At 43.0% G+C, this 17,763-nt stretch overlaps 1 protein-coding gene across 2 annotated transcripts in view; it reads left to right on the top strand.

Moving 5' to 3' along the window:
- The window catches only part of tma7 (translation machinery associated 7 homolog), a 47,071-nt gene that overhangs the window by 26,693 nt on the left and 2,615 nt on the right, over nucleotides 1-17,763 (top strand). For both annotated transcript variants that reach the window (XM_072280143.1, XM_072280142.1), the window contains exons 2-3: nucleotides 447-502; nucleotides 13,203-13,290. In XM_072280143.1, the coding sequence (XP_072136244.1) occupies nucleotides 447-502; nucleotides 13,203-13,290 (144 nt within the window). The remainder of the gene's footprint in view (nucleotides 1-446; nucleotides 503-13,202; nucleotides 13,291-17,763) is intronic.

Here is a 17,763-nt window from a genome sequence, read left to right as displayed (position 1 = left end):
AGGTTAATTGGTCACTGTAAATTGCCTCATGATTAGACTAGGGTTAAATTGGGGATTGCTCGGCGGTGTGGCTGGAAGTGCCGGAAGAGCCTATTTTGTACTGCATCTCAAATAGATATAGAACGAGGTACCAGATGAAGTGATAAAACTGGGTACATTTACAATATTTAAAACCTATTTAGACAAGTTCATGAAGAGGAAAGGTTTGGAGAAGGGGTTCCCAACTTGGGGACATGGATGCACCCCTTGGTTAACGGTAGGGGTCCATGGCGTAAAAAAAAGTTGGGAACTCCTGGCTTAGAGGGATATGGGCTAAATGTAGGTAAATGGGGCCAGCTCAAAAATGCACTTGGGACAGTATAAAAGGGCCCTTTTGTGTGTTGTATAACTCTATGACTATTGTCTTTCCTGATGGCTTATAATTTTATTCTCCTTGTGCTGTATAGGAGGCAAGAAAAAGCCGTTGAAGCAGCCAAAGAAATCAAACAAAGAAATGGATGAGGTCAGTATCTTTTGCCATATTTTCTAATGCTTAGGTCTGTATTTGGATGGGGTAATTTGTTACATGTAGACAACAAATTAATCAAGTTGTTTGTCCAGATTTCTATTTAATCTGAAACATCTTCAAACCCTTTGCAGAATTCTGCTGATCCTAAATCGATCCATCAGTTCTTGGCACACTTACTTAATACAATGCAGAATAGGCTCTTCATCCGCACTACTCCAGCCACCCTTGATTTAACCCTAACCTGATTACGGGACAATTTACAATGACCAGTTAATCTATCCAGTACATGTTTGGACTTGTTGAAGGAAACTGCAGCACCCACAAATTCCACAGGAGGGCATCCAATGTTGGATGTTGCCTGAAAAATTTGCTGCTTGATAGGAATGATGATTTTCAATTCAACTAATGCCATTGTCCTTTTAACTGAAAGCAGCTTTTTCATTGCTGTATCACTTGATATTAGTTGGCTGGTGGTGTAGTGGTGTCCACCCAGACTTCGTGGCGAGTGGTCCCAGGTTCAAATCTGGCCGGCTGCTTGCATGCAGAAAGGAACAACAGCAATATCACTTGGTATGGAATATGCATCTATATAAGACCATAAGACATAGGAGCAGCATTAGACCATTCAGCCCATCAAGTCTTCTCAACCCCATTTTTATACCTTCTTCCTATAACCTTTGATACCCTGACAAATCAAGAACCTATCAACCTCTGCTTTAAATATATGTCTGATGATTTGGTCTCCAGAGCTGTCCTTGTCAATGAATTCCGGAGATTAACCACCCTTTAGTTAAAGAAATTCCTCCTCATCTCTATTCTAAATGGCCAGTATTCTGAGTCTGTGCCCTCTGGTCCAAGATTCACCCACTATTGGAAACATCCTGTCCACCATTCTATCTGGGCCTTTAAATATCTGATAGATTTCAAAGAGATTCTCTCTCTTCCCCCCCCCCACCCCCCTGTTTTTTTAAACTCCAGCGAGTACAGGCCCAGAGCCATCAAACACTTCTCATATGTTAACCCTTTCATTCCTGGAATCATTCTTGTGAACCTCCTCCAGACCCTCCCCTATGCCAATATATCTTTTAGATAAGTGGCCCAAAACTGCTCTCAATAGTCTGTGATGTCTGACCAATGCCTTATAAAGCCTCAGCATTATATCCTTGCTGTTGTATTCTAGACTGCTCAAAAAGAATACAAGCACTGTATTTGCCTTCCTTACCACTAACTCAACCTGCAGGTTAACCTATAGGGAATTCTGGACAACGATTCCCAAGTACCTTTGCTCCTCTGATTTTTGAATTTGCTACCCATTTGGAAAGTAGTCTGCACCTTTATTCCTTGTTCCAAAGTGCATGACCATACACTTTGCTACACTGTATTCCACCTGCCACTTCTTTGCCCATTCTCCCAATCTGTCTAAGTCAATCTGTACACTCCCTGCTTCCTCAACGCTATCTGCACCTGCATCTATTTTTGTATCTGCAAACTTTGCATAAAGTCATGAATTCTGTCCTAATGTGAAAAGCAGTCCCAAAACCGACCCCTATGGAATATCACTAGTCACCGGAAGCTAATCAGAAAAGGTCCCCTTTATTCTCACTCTGTGCCTCCTGCCAGTCAGCAATCTTCTATCCATGGTAGTGTCTTTCCTGTCTTACCATGTCTCTTACCTTGTTAAGGAGCCTTGTGTGCTGCACCTTGTCAAAGGCCTTCTGAAAATCAAAGTAAATGATATCCACTAACTCCTTTGTCTATCCTGTGTGTTATTTCCTCTAAGATTTTAACAAATTTGTCAGACAAGATTTTCCCTTAAGGAAACCATGCTGACTTTGGCCTACGTTATGTACCCCAAAATCTCATCTTAAATAATGGACTCCAACATCTTTCCAACTTCTGAAAACAGGCTAACAGGCCTATAACTTACGTTAGTCAGCTTCCCTTCCCTCTTAAAAGTGTGGAGTTGTATTTGCAATATTCCAGTCATCCAGAACCATGCTGGAATCTAGTGATTCTTGAAAGATCATTACTAATGCCTCCACTGTCTCTTCAGTTACCTCTTTCAAAACCCTGGGTTGTAGTCCATCCGGTGTAGGTTACTTATCTACCTTCAAACCTTCCCACTTCCTAAGCTGCTTCTCCTTGGTAAGAGCAACAATACTCGCTCTGTCCCTAATACTCAAATTTCTGGCATACTACTAGTGTCTTCCACAGTGAAGACGGATGCAAAATATTTAAGTTTTTCTGCCATTTCTTTGTCCCCCATTGCTATCGCTCCAGTGTCATTTTGCAGTGGTCCAATATCTGCTCACACCTCTGTTACTCTTTTTATATCTGAAATACTTTTTGTATCCTCTTTTATATTGGCTAGCCTACCTTCCTATTTCATCTTTTCTCTGCTTGTGCTTTTTAGTTGCCTTCTACTGATTTTTTAAAAACTTCCCAATCCTTTAATTTCCACTAATTTTTTACTATATTATATTCCCTCACTTGATTTTATGCTGTCTTTGACTTTGTTTGTTTGCCTCATCCTCCCTTTAGAATACTCCTTCATCTTTCAGATGTACCTATCCTGCATCTTCCAAAATGCCCCCAGAAACTCCATCCATTGCTGTTCTGCCATCCCTGATAGTGTCCCCCTCCCATCAACCTTGGCCAGCTCCTCCCTTATACCTCTGTAATTCCCTTTACTCAACCGTATTACTGATACACCTGACTTTATTTTCTCACTCTCAAACTGCAGGGTTAATTCTATGATATGATCACTGTCTCCTAATGGTTCCTTTACCTTAAGCTCCCTAATGAAATCAGGTTAATTTCACAACACTCGATATAGAATGGCTTTTCCCCTAGTGGGCTTAATCACAAGTAGCTCTAAAAAGCCATCTCATAGACATTCTCCAAATTCCCTATGGGGATCCAGCCCCAACTTGATTTTCCCAACGTAAACACGAGGAATTCTGCAGATGCTGGAAATTCAAGCCACACACATCAAAGTTGCTGGTGAATGCAGCAGGCCAGGCAGCATCTCTAGGAAGAGGTACAGTTGATGTTTCAGGCCGAGACCCTTCAACGAAGTCCTGACGAAGGATCTTGGCCCGAAACGTTGACTGTACCTCTTCTTAGAGATGCTCCCTGGCCTGCTGCATTCACCAGCAACTTTAATGTGTGTTGCTTGATTTTCCCAATCTAACTGCATATTGAAATCCCCTATGATTATCATAATATTGCCCTTATTACATGCCTTTTCTATCCCTAATTGAAATTTGTATCCCACATCCTGGCTACTTTTTGGAGGCCTATTTATAACTCATCAGGGTCTTTTTACCCTTGCAGTTACTTAACTCACGAGGATTCTACATCTTCTGATCCTATGTCCCTCTTTCTAAAGGTCTGATTTCTTTTTTTTTTATCAGCAGAGCCAAGCCACCTCCTCTGCTTACCTGTCTGTCCTTTTCGTACAATATGTATCCTTGGATGTTAAACTACTGACTATGATCTATCACCCACGACGCATTGATGCCCACAATGTCATACGTGCCAATCTCTAAGTGCACTCAAGATCATCTCACTTATTCTATAAACTGCGTTTATTCAAATATAACACCTTCAGTGCTGTATATATCACCATTTTCATTGTTACCCCCATGCTACACTACAACTGATTGCAATGTTGCCCTGTCTTTCCTCACCGTCTCACTACACACTACATTGACTTGCATACCAACTACTCCATCCTCTGCCCTCTCACTACCGTTCCCATCCCCTCTCATTTATCACCATTTTATGGTTGTTAGAGTGAGTTGTTGGGTAGATGATTCATTTACACTTAAATGACTCTGGCCACCAGTCTTCTGTTTGACAAAGTACTGTGGATTGAGTTCACAACAATGCATTTCCTAAAAGCTGTGAATATCGGGATACTAGCCAGATGCTATGGATAGAAGTGTGAAGTTTACAGGTAGTTTTGAAGGCAGTATTATCTATACTTTATAATATTAATTGTCTTTTATGTTAGCACGTAAAATACCAAATAAATGTATAAATGTATTGTGGATTTGACTTGAACTCCTGAAGGCTGGGAGTACCAACCCAGACATGTTGGCGTCAGGAGGAAAGGATGAAGTCAGAAGGTGTATGTAGCTTCAAAAGGAAGCATTGTCCATGCATTGTCTATAACTTTGTAAGTAGCAATTGCCTTTGTGTTTAGCATATAAATATCAAGCCCACATTGGGCAAGCAGACCTTTCTACCAAAAGCGTCTCCGTCTGTTTGATGCCTGCTGTACCTTGTTGTGTCAAATAAAGAAGCTGTTTTGTATCTACCAGTAACTCTGTCTCTCTGGTGATTTCATCCATGCCACAACATTTGGTGTCAGGAGTGAGATACTTCGTGACCCGTCGTGTGGCCAGCGTTCCTAGCAGTCTTAAGTTGGTGAGTATTTTTCTAAAATAATACTCACACTTGGATCTGTTCAGTCGGTGGTACACGGGAACACAAGGTATCACGAATGCAGAGAGCTGAACTGGTAGATATAAAAGTAGTGTGTGCGTGTGCATGTGAGTTTATCTAAGTGAGGAATCTTTACGTGATTAACTTGGTTAACTTGGACCACCGGTTGCAAAAGTTAACCGACTGTACAGTTTGAGATGCCAGAGTAGGGCGTGTATACTCGTTCGGGAAGCTGCATTTTAGTGTATGCGTTTGCAAGTGTGATCCAAAGGAATACAGCAGGCATCATGAGTTCAGGTACTCAAAAGTGGCAGATTGTGGAATACATACTCTGTAGTCTTAGTTATGTATTGTTTAACTGCTATCCGTCTTTCATATTTTGCGTAGTGTGGGGATATCTCAGGAAGAGGTTTTACCCAGATAGATCTACCAGAATGGCACCTATTGAGGTCAGGCAACGTCAGATTGCGAATCCTGATGATCCGAGTCAGCCCTTGATCTTGGTTACGGCTATTCATAAGCCCATCACCCCTGGGGAGGAACAGAGCATCTTGTCTGAGCTGCCGTCACTTAAAGTTGCATGTGAGAATTCAGAATTCTGGTGTAAGCTCGAGGAAGTGGTTGAAATTCACCAGATGCACCCTAAAGATATACATGTGTTAGTGAAAGCGAAGTGCCCGAGGAGTATATGGGACAGTATGGCCCAGGGGGTGTGGAATGGTACATGAGCAACTGCCGGGAGTGCCAATAATGAAGAAAGATATTGCTCTTTTACAAGGGAAGAGAGGCAGCGACTGGGGGGAGGGAAGAGTAGCTGGGGAACGATAATGGCGGTGATTCAAAAAGCTGACGAGACAGCCATGGATTATGCAGAATGTAAATATCGAGCATCTGAGGAGTATTCAGGGTTGGATAATCCAGCGAGGGACGACCCAGTCTTCCTAAAAATGCTGAAGGAAGACCTGAGATCAGCCCACCAGGAAGTTTTAGATTTAGGCATAACAGTGGGGTCGGACTACTCTGCGATAGTTTTGTGGGCCAGTGAGATAGACCAAAGAAAGGGCAAGAGAATTTGTAAAGTGAGTATACTGGATGCAGCTGCTGTGATGTCCCGGAGAGTTTGTTTTGCTTGCCAGCAGCCAGGGCACCAAGCAAAGGACTGCCGGGCCAGGTATAAGACAGTGATAGAGTTGATATGTTACAGCTGTGGCCTTTCGGGACAAGGCTAGGGACAGTGTCCAAAGGGGAGGGGGGAAAACCCAGGCGAAGGTCACGACTGACACCCAGTCACTCACCCCATCAGCAACCAGTCTGACTGTCGATCGGATCAAAGAGCTAGTAACGGCGCCTCTTAGGGCAGAAAAAGATGTAGCAGCGGGCTCCACTGCCAGCGCTGGTGACTCACGGATGTACACAACGGCATTGTTAGGGAGACGGCAATGCAATATGTTAGTGGACACGGGCATCGGTATCGATAACAGACTTACCCTTACCAACAACTGGACAGACCAGTTATATCGGGTGTAGGAAGAAAACAGTAAAAGCAGAAAGAGGCAAGTCGGAAATACTAGAAATCGGGGGAGTGCAGCTTCCAGTGTGTTTTTGGGTATGTCCAAATAATGTCGACATGATCCTTGGAATAGACATCCTAAGGGAAGCAGGAGCTGGTATAGATTCAGGAAAGGGAGAAATAATATAGACGAGTCAGGGGCAGTGAATGCACACGACCAGCAGAATACACAGCCTGCCTAGCAGAGTCGCAGTTGCCCCGATCATCAGAGACTGCAGCCCGGGTGGGGTCTATGGGTTACCTTGTCAGCAGATTCCAGCAGTGTGAGCTACACACAAGCAAGATTGTGGTTGTGTAAAGATAAACCCAGTTAAAATAGAGGAAGGTCTGTATAAACCCCCTAAGCAGGACCCTATACAAACTGACACACTGAGCGCTGTTCAGGGTATAGCAAAGGAACAAAAACACCAGGGGATACTCAGAGAGACTGCGGTCACTCCAGAACATAAAGTTTTTCCAGTTTCTCTGATGGCAGGCATTACTGCGAATAAGGAAGCCGGGGAACAAGAGGCAATTGAAATTGCAAGTGTGCAGGAGGAAATAACAGAAGCCAGTTTAGTAAAATTCTATGAAGAGGATAAAGGGCTGAAGACAAAGGAATGTGATTAAACTGCAGTTGGCCTGCAGGGAAAGAGCCAACAGGCACACGAAAGGAGCTGCATTCCTAAAGACTTGGAACAGCCTCTCTGCTTATCATTTGGTAGATAGCAATTAGGGAATGCTAGGATAGATATCGAGGTACATAAAATTGGGGGGGAGTTTTGAGACAGGGCATTTTTGCTGCCCTATTTGAGCAGATCCTCCTAGGTTGGCCTTTCCTGGTACAAATTTAATTTTTTGTCCAGGAGGGCCAAGAGGAGGGACTGTTAGAGTGAGTTTTTGGGTAGATGATTCATTTACACTTAAATGACTGGCCACCAGTCTTCTATTTGACAAAGTACTGTGGATTGAGTTCACAACAATGCATTTCCTAAAAGCTGTGAATATCGAGATACTAGCCAGACGCTGCAGATGGAAGTGTGAAGTTTACAGGTAGTTTCGAAGACAGGATTGTCCATGCATTGTCTATAACTTTGTAAGTAGCGATTGCCTTTGTGTTTAGCATATAAATATCGAGCCCACTTTGGGCTAGCGCAGCGGTCCCCAACCACCGGGCAGCAGAGCATGCACTACGGGGCCGCGAGGAAGCAATATGATTTGGTCAGCTGCACTTTTCCTCATTCCCTGTCACGGACACTGATCAGCCATTACGCATGTGAGGTCATGACCCACGCGTCATCCGTGTCAGGGTGGGAGGGCGATCAACTCCTCGAACTTGCAAATAACGACGAGCTGAAAAGTATGTTTGACATAACATCTCTGTCGGCATTTTGGATCAAAGTCAAGGCTAAATATCCTGAGATAGCCACGAAAGCACTGAAAACGCTGCTTTCATTTCCAACATTTTTCTGCGAAGCGGAGTTTTCTGCAATGAATGCAATGAAAACTAAATTACGGAATAGACTGGACATAAGGGACCTCCTTCGAGTATCGCTGTCTCCCATCACCCCTCGATAGGACGGTGTTGTTGCAGGGAAACAAGCCCAGGGCTCCCACTGATTCAGCAATAATGGTGTGTTGCAATGATTTTATAAATTCATACGGGGAAAATATGTGCTGTGCGTTTAATATCCAAATATTACTTATAATGTTATGCTATTGACTTATAAGTGACCTATATAACCATATAACAATTACAGCACGGAAACAGGCCATCTCAGCCCTTCTAGTCCGTGCCAAAGGCTACTCTCACCTAGTCCCGCCGACCTGCATTCAGCCCATAACCCTCCATTCCGTTCCTGTCCATATACCTATCCAATTTTTCTTTAAATGATCATATCGAACCTGCTTCTGCCATTTCTACTGGAAGTTCGTTCAACACTTCAAGCTCCCCTGATAGTTGACTTATCATTATATCCATGCGAGGAAAATATGCGCTGTGTGTTTAATATTAAATTCGTCAGATAAACCCTTTTAGAAACAAAATTGAGTGTATTACCCACTTACCACCTATATTCCGGTAGTGATTAACACCCACCCCCATGAACAGAATCGCCAAAACGGATTTGCTTCAGGGGGAGGGGGGGAATCGGCAGGTCACGACGCGCATGCGCATTGGTACCCACGCAAGGCTTCATGGTCATTGTAGTCTTGGGTAAACAACGCATTTGACTGCTACTCTTGTTCGTTGGCAACCCTACTCCCCTCACCCCCGGTCGGCCGGTCCGCAAGAATATTGTCAATATTAAACCGGTCCGCACTGCAAAAAAGGTTGGGGACCCCTGGGCTAGCGGACCTTTCTACTGAAAGCGTCTCCGTCCGTATGATGCCTGGTGTACCTTGTTGTGTCGAATAAAGAAGCTGCTTTGTATCTACCAGTAACTCTGTCTCTCCGGTAATTTCATCCAAGCCGCAACAATGGTTAAAACTTTAATGTAATTCATTCTTTGACGTCAGCTGCATTACACTCTAGAACATTTCTATGTTCAGATTGTTTCTTTTAGTAGCCAAGCCTCTCTCAGAACACTGCAGTGATTGAGATGAATGGTTGCACACATCAAAGAAAGAAAAAGAAGAAGCATAATATTAAAAAAAAACAAGCAATAAATATCGAGAACATTGTATGAAGTGTCCTTGAAAATGAGTTAATAGGTTGTGGAAACAGTTCAGTAATGCGGTGTGTGAAACTGAGTGAAGTTGTCCCCTCTGGTTGAAGAGCTTGATGGTTGAGATGTAATAGCTGTTCCTGAACCTGGTGGTTGAGTCCTGAGGCTCCTGTACCACCTTCATGTCATAACCAGAATTTAAATTTATATTTGTGCTCTCGTTAATTCAGTTGAAGATTAAAATACATCAAATCAAGATTAATACTCACCATTTTAGCACTATTGAATGAAATTAAACTGTTGTGCAGGAGACGTGATCTAGATGCATCACAAATTCTGACTTGAGATTAGTAAGGCCTAAATGCTTTTATGTGGGGAATTTATAGATGCTCTGCGAGGTTCAGTGGACCCTGTCATCTCTTACTCATTCAAAAAAATATGTAGTTACAAAACTGAAGTACAGTGTTACTCTAAATTTATGGAATAGTCTCCCAGAGCATCGTGGAGCAACAAGTTGTGGAGTTTGCACTGTTTCCCTGTGACCATGTATGGATTTGCTCCAGTTCCTTTCACATCTCGAAGATATAAAACAGAATTAGGTGTAGTATCACTGGTATATGTCACGAAATTTGGTGTTTTGCAGCAGCATTACATTGCAGTGCACAATAATAAAAACTATAAATTGCAATAAGAAATATTTATTAAATAATAAAGAACTTGTGTAGTGCAAAATGAGAGGGAAAAATACTGAGGTGGTGTTCATTGTCCATTCAGAAGACTAATGGCGGAGGGGAAGAAGCAGTTTCTAAAGCATTGAGAGTGTCTCTTCAGGTATCTGTACCTCCTCCTTGATGGTAGCAATGAGAAGAAGGCATCCAATTACAAACAAGAGGAAATCTGTAGATACTGGAAATCCAGGCAACACACAAAATGCTGGAGGAAGCAGGGTAGGGAGCATCTATGGAAAAGAATACTGTCGATGTGAAACCATTTGGCAGGACTGGAGAAAAAAGGATGAGGAGTAGAATTAAAAGGTGGAGGGAGAGAGAAAAACACAAGGTGATGTGTGAAACGGAGGTGGGGGGGAGTAAAGAGTTGGGAGGTTGATTGGTGAAAGATACGAGGCTGTAGAAGTGGAAATCTAATAGGAGAGGGCTGAAGGCCGTGGAAGAAAGAAGAGGGAGGAGGAGCACCAGAGGGAGGCAATGGGCAGGCAAGGAGATGAGATGAGACAGGGAAAGGGGGTTGGGGAATGGTGGGGGTGGGTGGGGGGGCATTACAGGAAGTTCAGGAAATTGATGTTCATGCCATCAGGTTGGAGGCTACTCATACAGAATATAAGGTGGTGTTCCTCCAACCTGATTGCGGCCTCATCGCAAGAGCAGAGGGGACCATAGATGGACATATCAGAATGGAAAATGGAATTACAATGGGTGGCCACTGGAAGATCCCACTTTTTCTGGCAGTAGGCGCTTAGAAAAGCAGTCTCCCAATCTATGTTGGGTCTCACTGATATACAGGAGACCAAGCAGAGGGGCACAGGACATAGTGTTGCCTCACCTGGATGGACTGTTTGGGGTCCTGATTGCTAGTGAGGGAGGAGGTGTGAGGGCAGGTGGAGCACTTGTTCCACTTGCATGGATAAGTGCCAGGAGGAGGATCTGTGGGGAGGACGAATGGATAGCGGGGTCGTGTAGGGAGCGATCCTTGCGGAAAGCAAAAAGTACAGGGAGCAAAAGATGTGCTCGGTGGTGGGATCCCATTGGAGATGGTGGAAGTTGTGGAGAAATATGTGCTCGATGTGGAGGCTGGTGGAGTGATGGGTGAGGGCAAGAGGAACCCTATTCCTGGTGGGGTGGCGGGAAGATGGGGTGAGAGCAGATATGCATGATATGGAAGAGATAAAGCTGAAGGCAGCATTGATGTTGGGGGTAGGGAAGCCCCTTTCTTTGAAGCAGGAGGACATCTCCTTCATTCTGGAGTGAAAAGCCTCATCCTGAGAAAAGATGGTAAATTGAGAGAAGGGGGTGGCATTTTTACAAGTAACAGGTTGGGAAGAGCTGTAGTCCAGGTAGCTGTGAGAGACCATGTGTTTATAATAGACATCAGTAGATAAACTGTCTCCAGAGATAGAGACAAAGATCGAGAAAGCGGAGGGAGGTGTCGGAAACGGACCAGGTAAATTTGAGGGCTGGGTGGATATTGGAGACAAAGTCGGTGAAGCCAATGAGTTTCGCATGGGTGCAGGAAGCGACACCAATGCAGTCGCTGATGTGGCAAAGGATAGGTGAGGGGGGCCACCAGTGTAGGCTTGGAACGTAGACTTCCACGTAGCTGACAAACAGGCAGGCATAGCTGGGACCCTTGCAAGTGCCCATGGCAACATCTTTTGTTTGAAGGAAGAGGAAGAGCCAAAGGAGAAATTATTAAGAACTCTACTAGACAGTAGAAATTGGTGGTGGAGGTGAACTGGTTGGGTCTGGTGTCAGAAAGAAACAGAGCTTTGAGGCCTTCCTGATGTATGGATGTGTATAGGGATTGGACATCCATAGTAAAAATAAGATGATGGGGACCAGGAAACTTGAAATCATTGAAAAGATCCAGAGTGTGTGAAGTGTCACGGATGTAGGATGATGGGACTGAATTCGGGGAAATAAAACAGAGTCCAGGTATGCAGATATGAGTTCAGTGGAACAGGAAGAAGCTGAAACAATGTATCTACATGGTCGAGCGGGTTTGTGGATCTAGAATGGGAGGTAGAAATGGGAGGTGTGGGGTGCGGAAACTATGAGGTTAGTGGCAGTGGATGGGAGATCCCCAGAGCTCATAAGGTCAGTGATGGTGTGGGAAACAATGGCCTGGTGCTCCTTGGTCGGGTCAGAAAGAGGGGGTGTCTGAGAGTTGTCGCTGGGCATCCCCTGCATGATGGGAGACTTAATGGTTGATGCTGAGGCATCACTTTTTGAACGTGTCCTGGATGCTTGGGAGGCTAATGCATATAATGGATCTGGCTTAGTTTGCAACTTCCTGCAGTCCTTTTCTGATCCTGTAGAGTAGCCTCTCCGTACCAGACAGTATTGTAATATGGATTGTTTAGTTAAGGAGTAATGTTTTATGTGCCTCAGATAAAAGTGAATGGCGGAGTCTGGGAGGATGGGCGAAGGAAATGTGCAGAGAATAATTCGGGATTAGTTGAAGTGGGTGTTGATGGTCAATGCAGACTTGGTGGGCAGGGCTTTATGGGCACTGCGGTAACGTAGCGGGTGGTGCGATGCTATTACAGCACGGGGCTTCTGAGGTCAGAGTTCAATTCCGATATCATCAGTAAGGGGTCTGTACATTCTCCTTGTGGAATGCATGGGTTTTCTCTGGGTGCTCTGGTTTCCTCCCACAGTCCAAAGACATACTGGTTAGTAGGTTAATTGTTCATTGTAAATTGCCCTATAATTACGCTTAGGTTAAATCAGAGGTCATTGACCACCATAGCTTGGAAGGCTGAAAGGGCATTTCATACTGTATCTCAAAATAAATAAAATTTTCCCATATTGCATGAACTGAATATGATCCAGATCATTCTGAAATCGTTTGCAGGTATGTAACGCTTGGCATGACTGCACCAATAAATAAAAACAAATGCTGAATGTTTCAGCTGATGGACACCATTATGCTAAATAGTTTGAGAGATCCATTGGTTTGTTTCCATCTTTTTGAGTTTGCAGCCAGATCTTTCAAAGGATGCAGGCAACGCTTAACTCCTGGGGATACAGAAGAGCAAAGTCAACTATCACGCTTCAATTTTTGTTCGCGGGATTTGAGAATAATCCTTGAACAGATAGGCTGCAGGTGCTAGAAGTTCGTGGTTTGGTTACAAGGTTCGGGTGCTTGAATAAAAGAGTTGAGTGATCGAAAGATTAATCAAGGTGAAAGTTACAGTGGAATGTGTGAGGTTTAGCTTCGCTGCATTATACTAACATGCAGTGAATCTTAAGTGAAGTAATTTGCATATTATGATTTCTTGTCTTTGCAGGGCGATCTTGCTTTCAAACAGAAACAGAAGGAAGAGCAGAAGAAAATGGCAGAGTTGAAAGCGAAAGCTGCAGGCAAAGGACCACTTGGTGAGTGATGTGACTGCAAGTAAATTTCACTGACCAGTAAGTTAAAGTTGAGCTTATGTGGAAGGTCAGCAGTGCCAGAATAATCAGTAAGCAAATATGATTGATCTGCTGTGTCTAGTGTGATTCTGGAGATAATCCCATGTGGCATAAAGGATGTTTCTCCACAGGAAGTGCTAACTGGACAATAGTGAGGCCCCACTCCAAGCTGGCAATCTATAAAGTATTCAAACTCATTAATTTAAATTGATAGGCATATTGAACCATTTTGTATGTCAGTCCTTTCTACTTCTGTCCAGTTTCTAGCTGATTCTCAATATAACTTTCTGTGACTTGAGTACAATATATACACACAGTGGACACTTTATTAGATACAGTTTGACGTTCGATGTGTTGTGCGTTCCCAGATCCTCTTCTGCACACCACTGTGGTTGTTTGAGTTACTGTCACGTTTCTGTCAGCTTGAACTGGTCTGTCCATTGTCCTGTGGCCCGTCTTGTTAATGAGGTATATTTTACCCATCCTCACTGGATGCTTTTTGCACCATACTCAGTAAACCTTAGAGATCAGTAGTTTCATGAAACTACCCAATCATTTCACAGTCAAGGTCACGTCGATCGCATTTCTTCCCCATTCTGATGTTTGGTCTGAACATCTTGACCATTTCGGCATGCTTTTACGCATTGAGTTGCTTCCTCGTGATTGGTGATTAGATATTTGCATTAACCAGCAAATATACCTAATAAAGTGGCAATTGAGTGTATATTTAACTATTACTGTATTTTTGTGCTATTTTTCTCTTGGATAATGTTTAATTCTTTTTTTTAATCTATTATTTTTGTCTTTTATTCCTCCATTTCTAATATATTTTACATTTAGTGTTATTTCCCTAACTTATTTTACCTTTGCTCCTTTGCCCCATTATGCAAGGAAGGTTTGCAGATTGCACCATCCTTCCCATTTTGGCGTCTGTGTAGAATGATAGAGCTATAGTAGATTGTATCTAGACTACTTAATGTAACATCCACATACTGATACTACCTTCATTCTTAATGGAATTACTGATTCTATCCATGTCTCCTTCCATAGTGCTTAGACCAATTTCAGAGTTACTTCAAAGTGAATTCATTATCAAAGTACATACAGTACTGTGCAAAAGTTTTAGGCACATACTGTGCCTATAAAAAATATTCACCCCCCCCCCTTGGAAGTTTTCAATTTTTATTGTTTGACAACATTGAATCGCAATGGATTTAATTTGGCTTCTTTGACACTGATCAACAGACAAAGACTCTTTGGTGTCAAAGTGAAAATGGATCTCTACAAAGTGATCTAAATTAATAGCAAATATAAAATACGAAATAATTGATTGTATAGGTATTCCCCCCCCCCCCCCCAATATGACACACCAAATCATCTGGTGCAGCCGATTGGGTTTAGAAATCACATAATTAGTTAAATAGACATCTGTTTTTGGAGACCTGTGTGCAGTTGGTCGAGGCTGTCTTGAGGAGGACTTCATAGAATGCATCCATGATGGCTTTCCTGAACAGCATGTTACTAAACCTACAACGGAATATGCTATTTTAGATCTGGTCCTGTGTAATGAGACGGGTAAAATTAGTGATCTTGTTAGGGATCCTCTTGAAAAGAATGATCACAGTATGATTAAATTTCTCGTACAAATGGAGGGTGCAATAGTTCAATCTAAAACCAGTGTATTATGCCTAAACAATGGAGACTACAATGGGATGAGTGAGGATTTGGCTAGTGTGGACTGGGAACACAAGCTATATGGTGGGACAATTGAGGAACAGTGGACTTTCAAAGATATTTTTCATGATGCTCAACAAAAGTATATTCCAGTTAAAAGCAAGGACAGTAAAGGTGGGGAGAGCCAGCGTTGGATAACAATGGAAATAAAAAGGCATCAAACTAAAAGCTCATGTATACAAAGTCTCCAAGAGTAGTGGGAAACTGGAAGATCAGGAAAATTTAAAAAGCAACAAATACCATGAAGTGAGCAATAAAGAAAGGGAAGCTAGATTATGAAAATAAACCAGCACAAAATATAAAAATGGGTAGTAAAAGTTTTTATAATTTTAATATGTGGAAAAGGATGGCTAAAGTGAGTGTATGTCTCTTGGAGGACAAAAAGGGGGAATTGCTATTGGGTAATAAGGAAATAGCCGAGGCTTTGAATGACTAGTTTGTGTCTTTCTTCATGGTGGAGGACAAGTTTGACGTGCCAAAGAAAGATTTTATGGATGCAATGGGAGGTGAGGACCTTGATACAATAGCTATCACTAAAGAGGTAGTGCTGAGCAAACTTGTGGGCCCCTCGCTGACGGAATACATCCCAGGGTACTGAAGGAAATGGCAGAAGTTATAGTTGAGGCTTTGGTGATGATTTACCAAAATACTCTGGACTCTGGGCAGGTCCTGGCGGATTGGAAGATGGCAAATATCACATCACTGTTCAAAAAAGGATGTAAGTTAAAGGCAGGCCAGTTAGTTTAACATCGGTAGTTGGAAAATGCTTGAAGCTATCATTAAAGAAGAAATAGCGAGGTATCTGGAAAGAAATGGATCTATCAGGCAGACGCTGCATGGATTCAGCAAAGGCAGGTCCTGTTTGACAAACTTACTGGAGTTCTTTGAGAATATAACAAGTGCAGTGGATAAAGGGGAACAGATGGATGTTATTTACTTAGATTTCCAGAAGGTGTTCGATAAGGTACCACATAAGATAAGGGTGCATAGAGTTGGGGGTGATGTATTAGCATGGATAGAGGATTGGTTAACTAGTAGAAAGCAGAGAGTTGGGATACATCAGTGTTTCTCTGATTGGCAATCAGTGCTGAGTGGTGTGCCGCAGGGGCTGGTGCTGAGCCCACAACTGCTCATGATAATACATTAACCATCTGGAAGAGGGGACCAAGTGTAGTTAGTGTATCTAAGTTTGCTGATGACACAAAATTGAGTGGAAAAGCAAATTATGCAGAAGATACAGAGAGAGATTATAGAGAGGTTAAGTGAGCGGGTAAGGGTCTGGCAAATGGAGTATAATGTTGGTAAATGCAAGGTCGTGTACTTTGGGGAAAAAATGAAAAAGCAGATTATTAATTAAATTGTAAAATATTGCAGCACAGTGAAGTGCAGAGGGATTTGGGAGTGCTTGTGCATGAATCACAAAAGGCTGGTTTGCAGGTGCAGCAGGCTATCAAGGTGGCAGATGGAATGTTGGATTTCATTGCGAGAGGGATTGAACTTAAGAGCAGGGGGGTTATGCTGCAACTGTACAGGGTACTGGTGAGGCCGCACCTAGAGTACTGCATACAATTCTGGTTTCCTTGGTTGAAGAAGGATATACTGGCTTTGGAGGTGGTGCAGAGGAGCTTCACCAGGTTGATTCCAGAGATGAGGGGGTTAGACTATGGTGAGAGATTGAGCCACGTGGGACTGTACTCGCTGGAATTCAAAGAATGAGAGGAGATCTTATAGTAACATTAAATTATGAAATGGATAGATAAGATAGAGGCAGGAAAGTTGTTTCCACTGGTAGGTGAGACTTGAACTAGTGGACATAGTCTCAAGATTCAGGGTGTAGATTTTGGACGGAAATGAGGAGGAACTGCTTTTCCCAGAAAGTGGCAAATCTGGATTTCTCTGCCCAATGAAGCAGTGGGGGCTATCTCAGTAAGTATATTTAAGACAAGATTTGATAGATTTTTGCATAGTTGGAGAATTAAAGGCTTTGAGGAGATAAGTCCATGGCCAGAGCAGCCATGATCTTACTGAATGGCAGAGCAGACTGAACGGGCCAGATGGCCTACTCCTGCTCCTATTGCTTATGTTAAGATGTTTCAATTAGTTGTACTTAAAAATACGCCTGTATCTGGAAGATCCAACTGCTGGTGAGTCAGTATCCTGGCCAAAACTACACCATGAAGGCAAAGTAACACTTCAAGTAACTCTGCGAAAAGGTTATTGAAGTGCAAGTCAGGAAGTCAGGAGATGGCTGCAAGAAAATTACGAAGTCGCTGAATATCCCTTGGAGTAGTTAAGTCAGTCATCAAGAAATGGAAAGAATATGGCACAGCTATAAATCTGCCTAGAGCAGGCCATCCTCAAAAACAGAGTGACCATGCAAGAAGGGGACAAGTGAGGGAGGTCACCAAGAGAGCCGTGACAGCTCTGGAAGAGTTACGAGCTTCAGTGGGTGAGATGGGAGAGATTGTGCAGACAATATCTGTTGCCCAGGTGCTTCACCAGTTGCAGCTTTATGGAACAGTGGCAAAGAGAAAGCCACTGTTTGGGAGGAAAAAAAACACATGAAATCTTGGCTTGTGTTTGCCAGAAGGTATATGAAATACTCTGAAGTCAGCTGGAAGTAGGTTCTGTGGTCTGATGAAACCAAAATTGAGCTGTTTGACCATCAGACTAGACTATGTTTGGTGTAAGCCAAACACCGCA

This window comes from Mobula birostris, chromosome 16 (genome assembly GCF_030028105.1).
Source record: "Mobula birostris isolate sMobBir1 chromosome 16, sMobBir1.hap1, whole genome shotgun sequence".
In the NCBI taxonomy this organism is placed as follows: domain Eukaryota; kingdom Metazoa; phylum Chordata; class Chondrichthyes; order Myliobatiformes; family Myliobatidae; genus Mobula; species Mobula birostris.
Note: the sequence above shows the minus strand (reverse complement) of the source record. Positions and strands in the feature narration are given on the sequence as shown.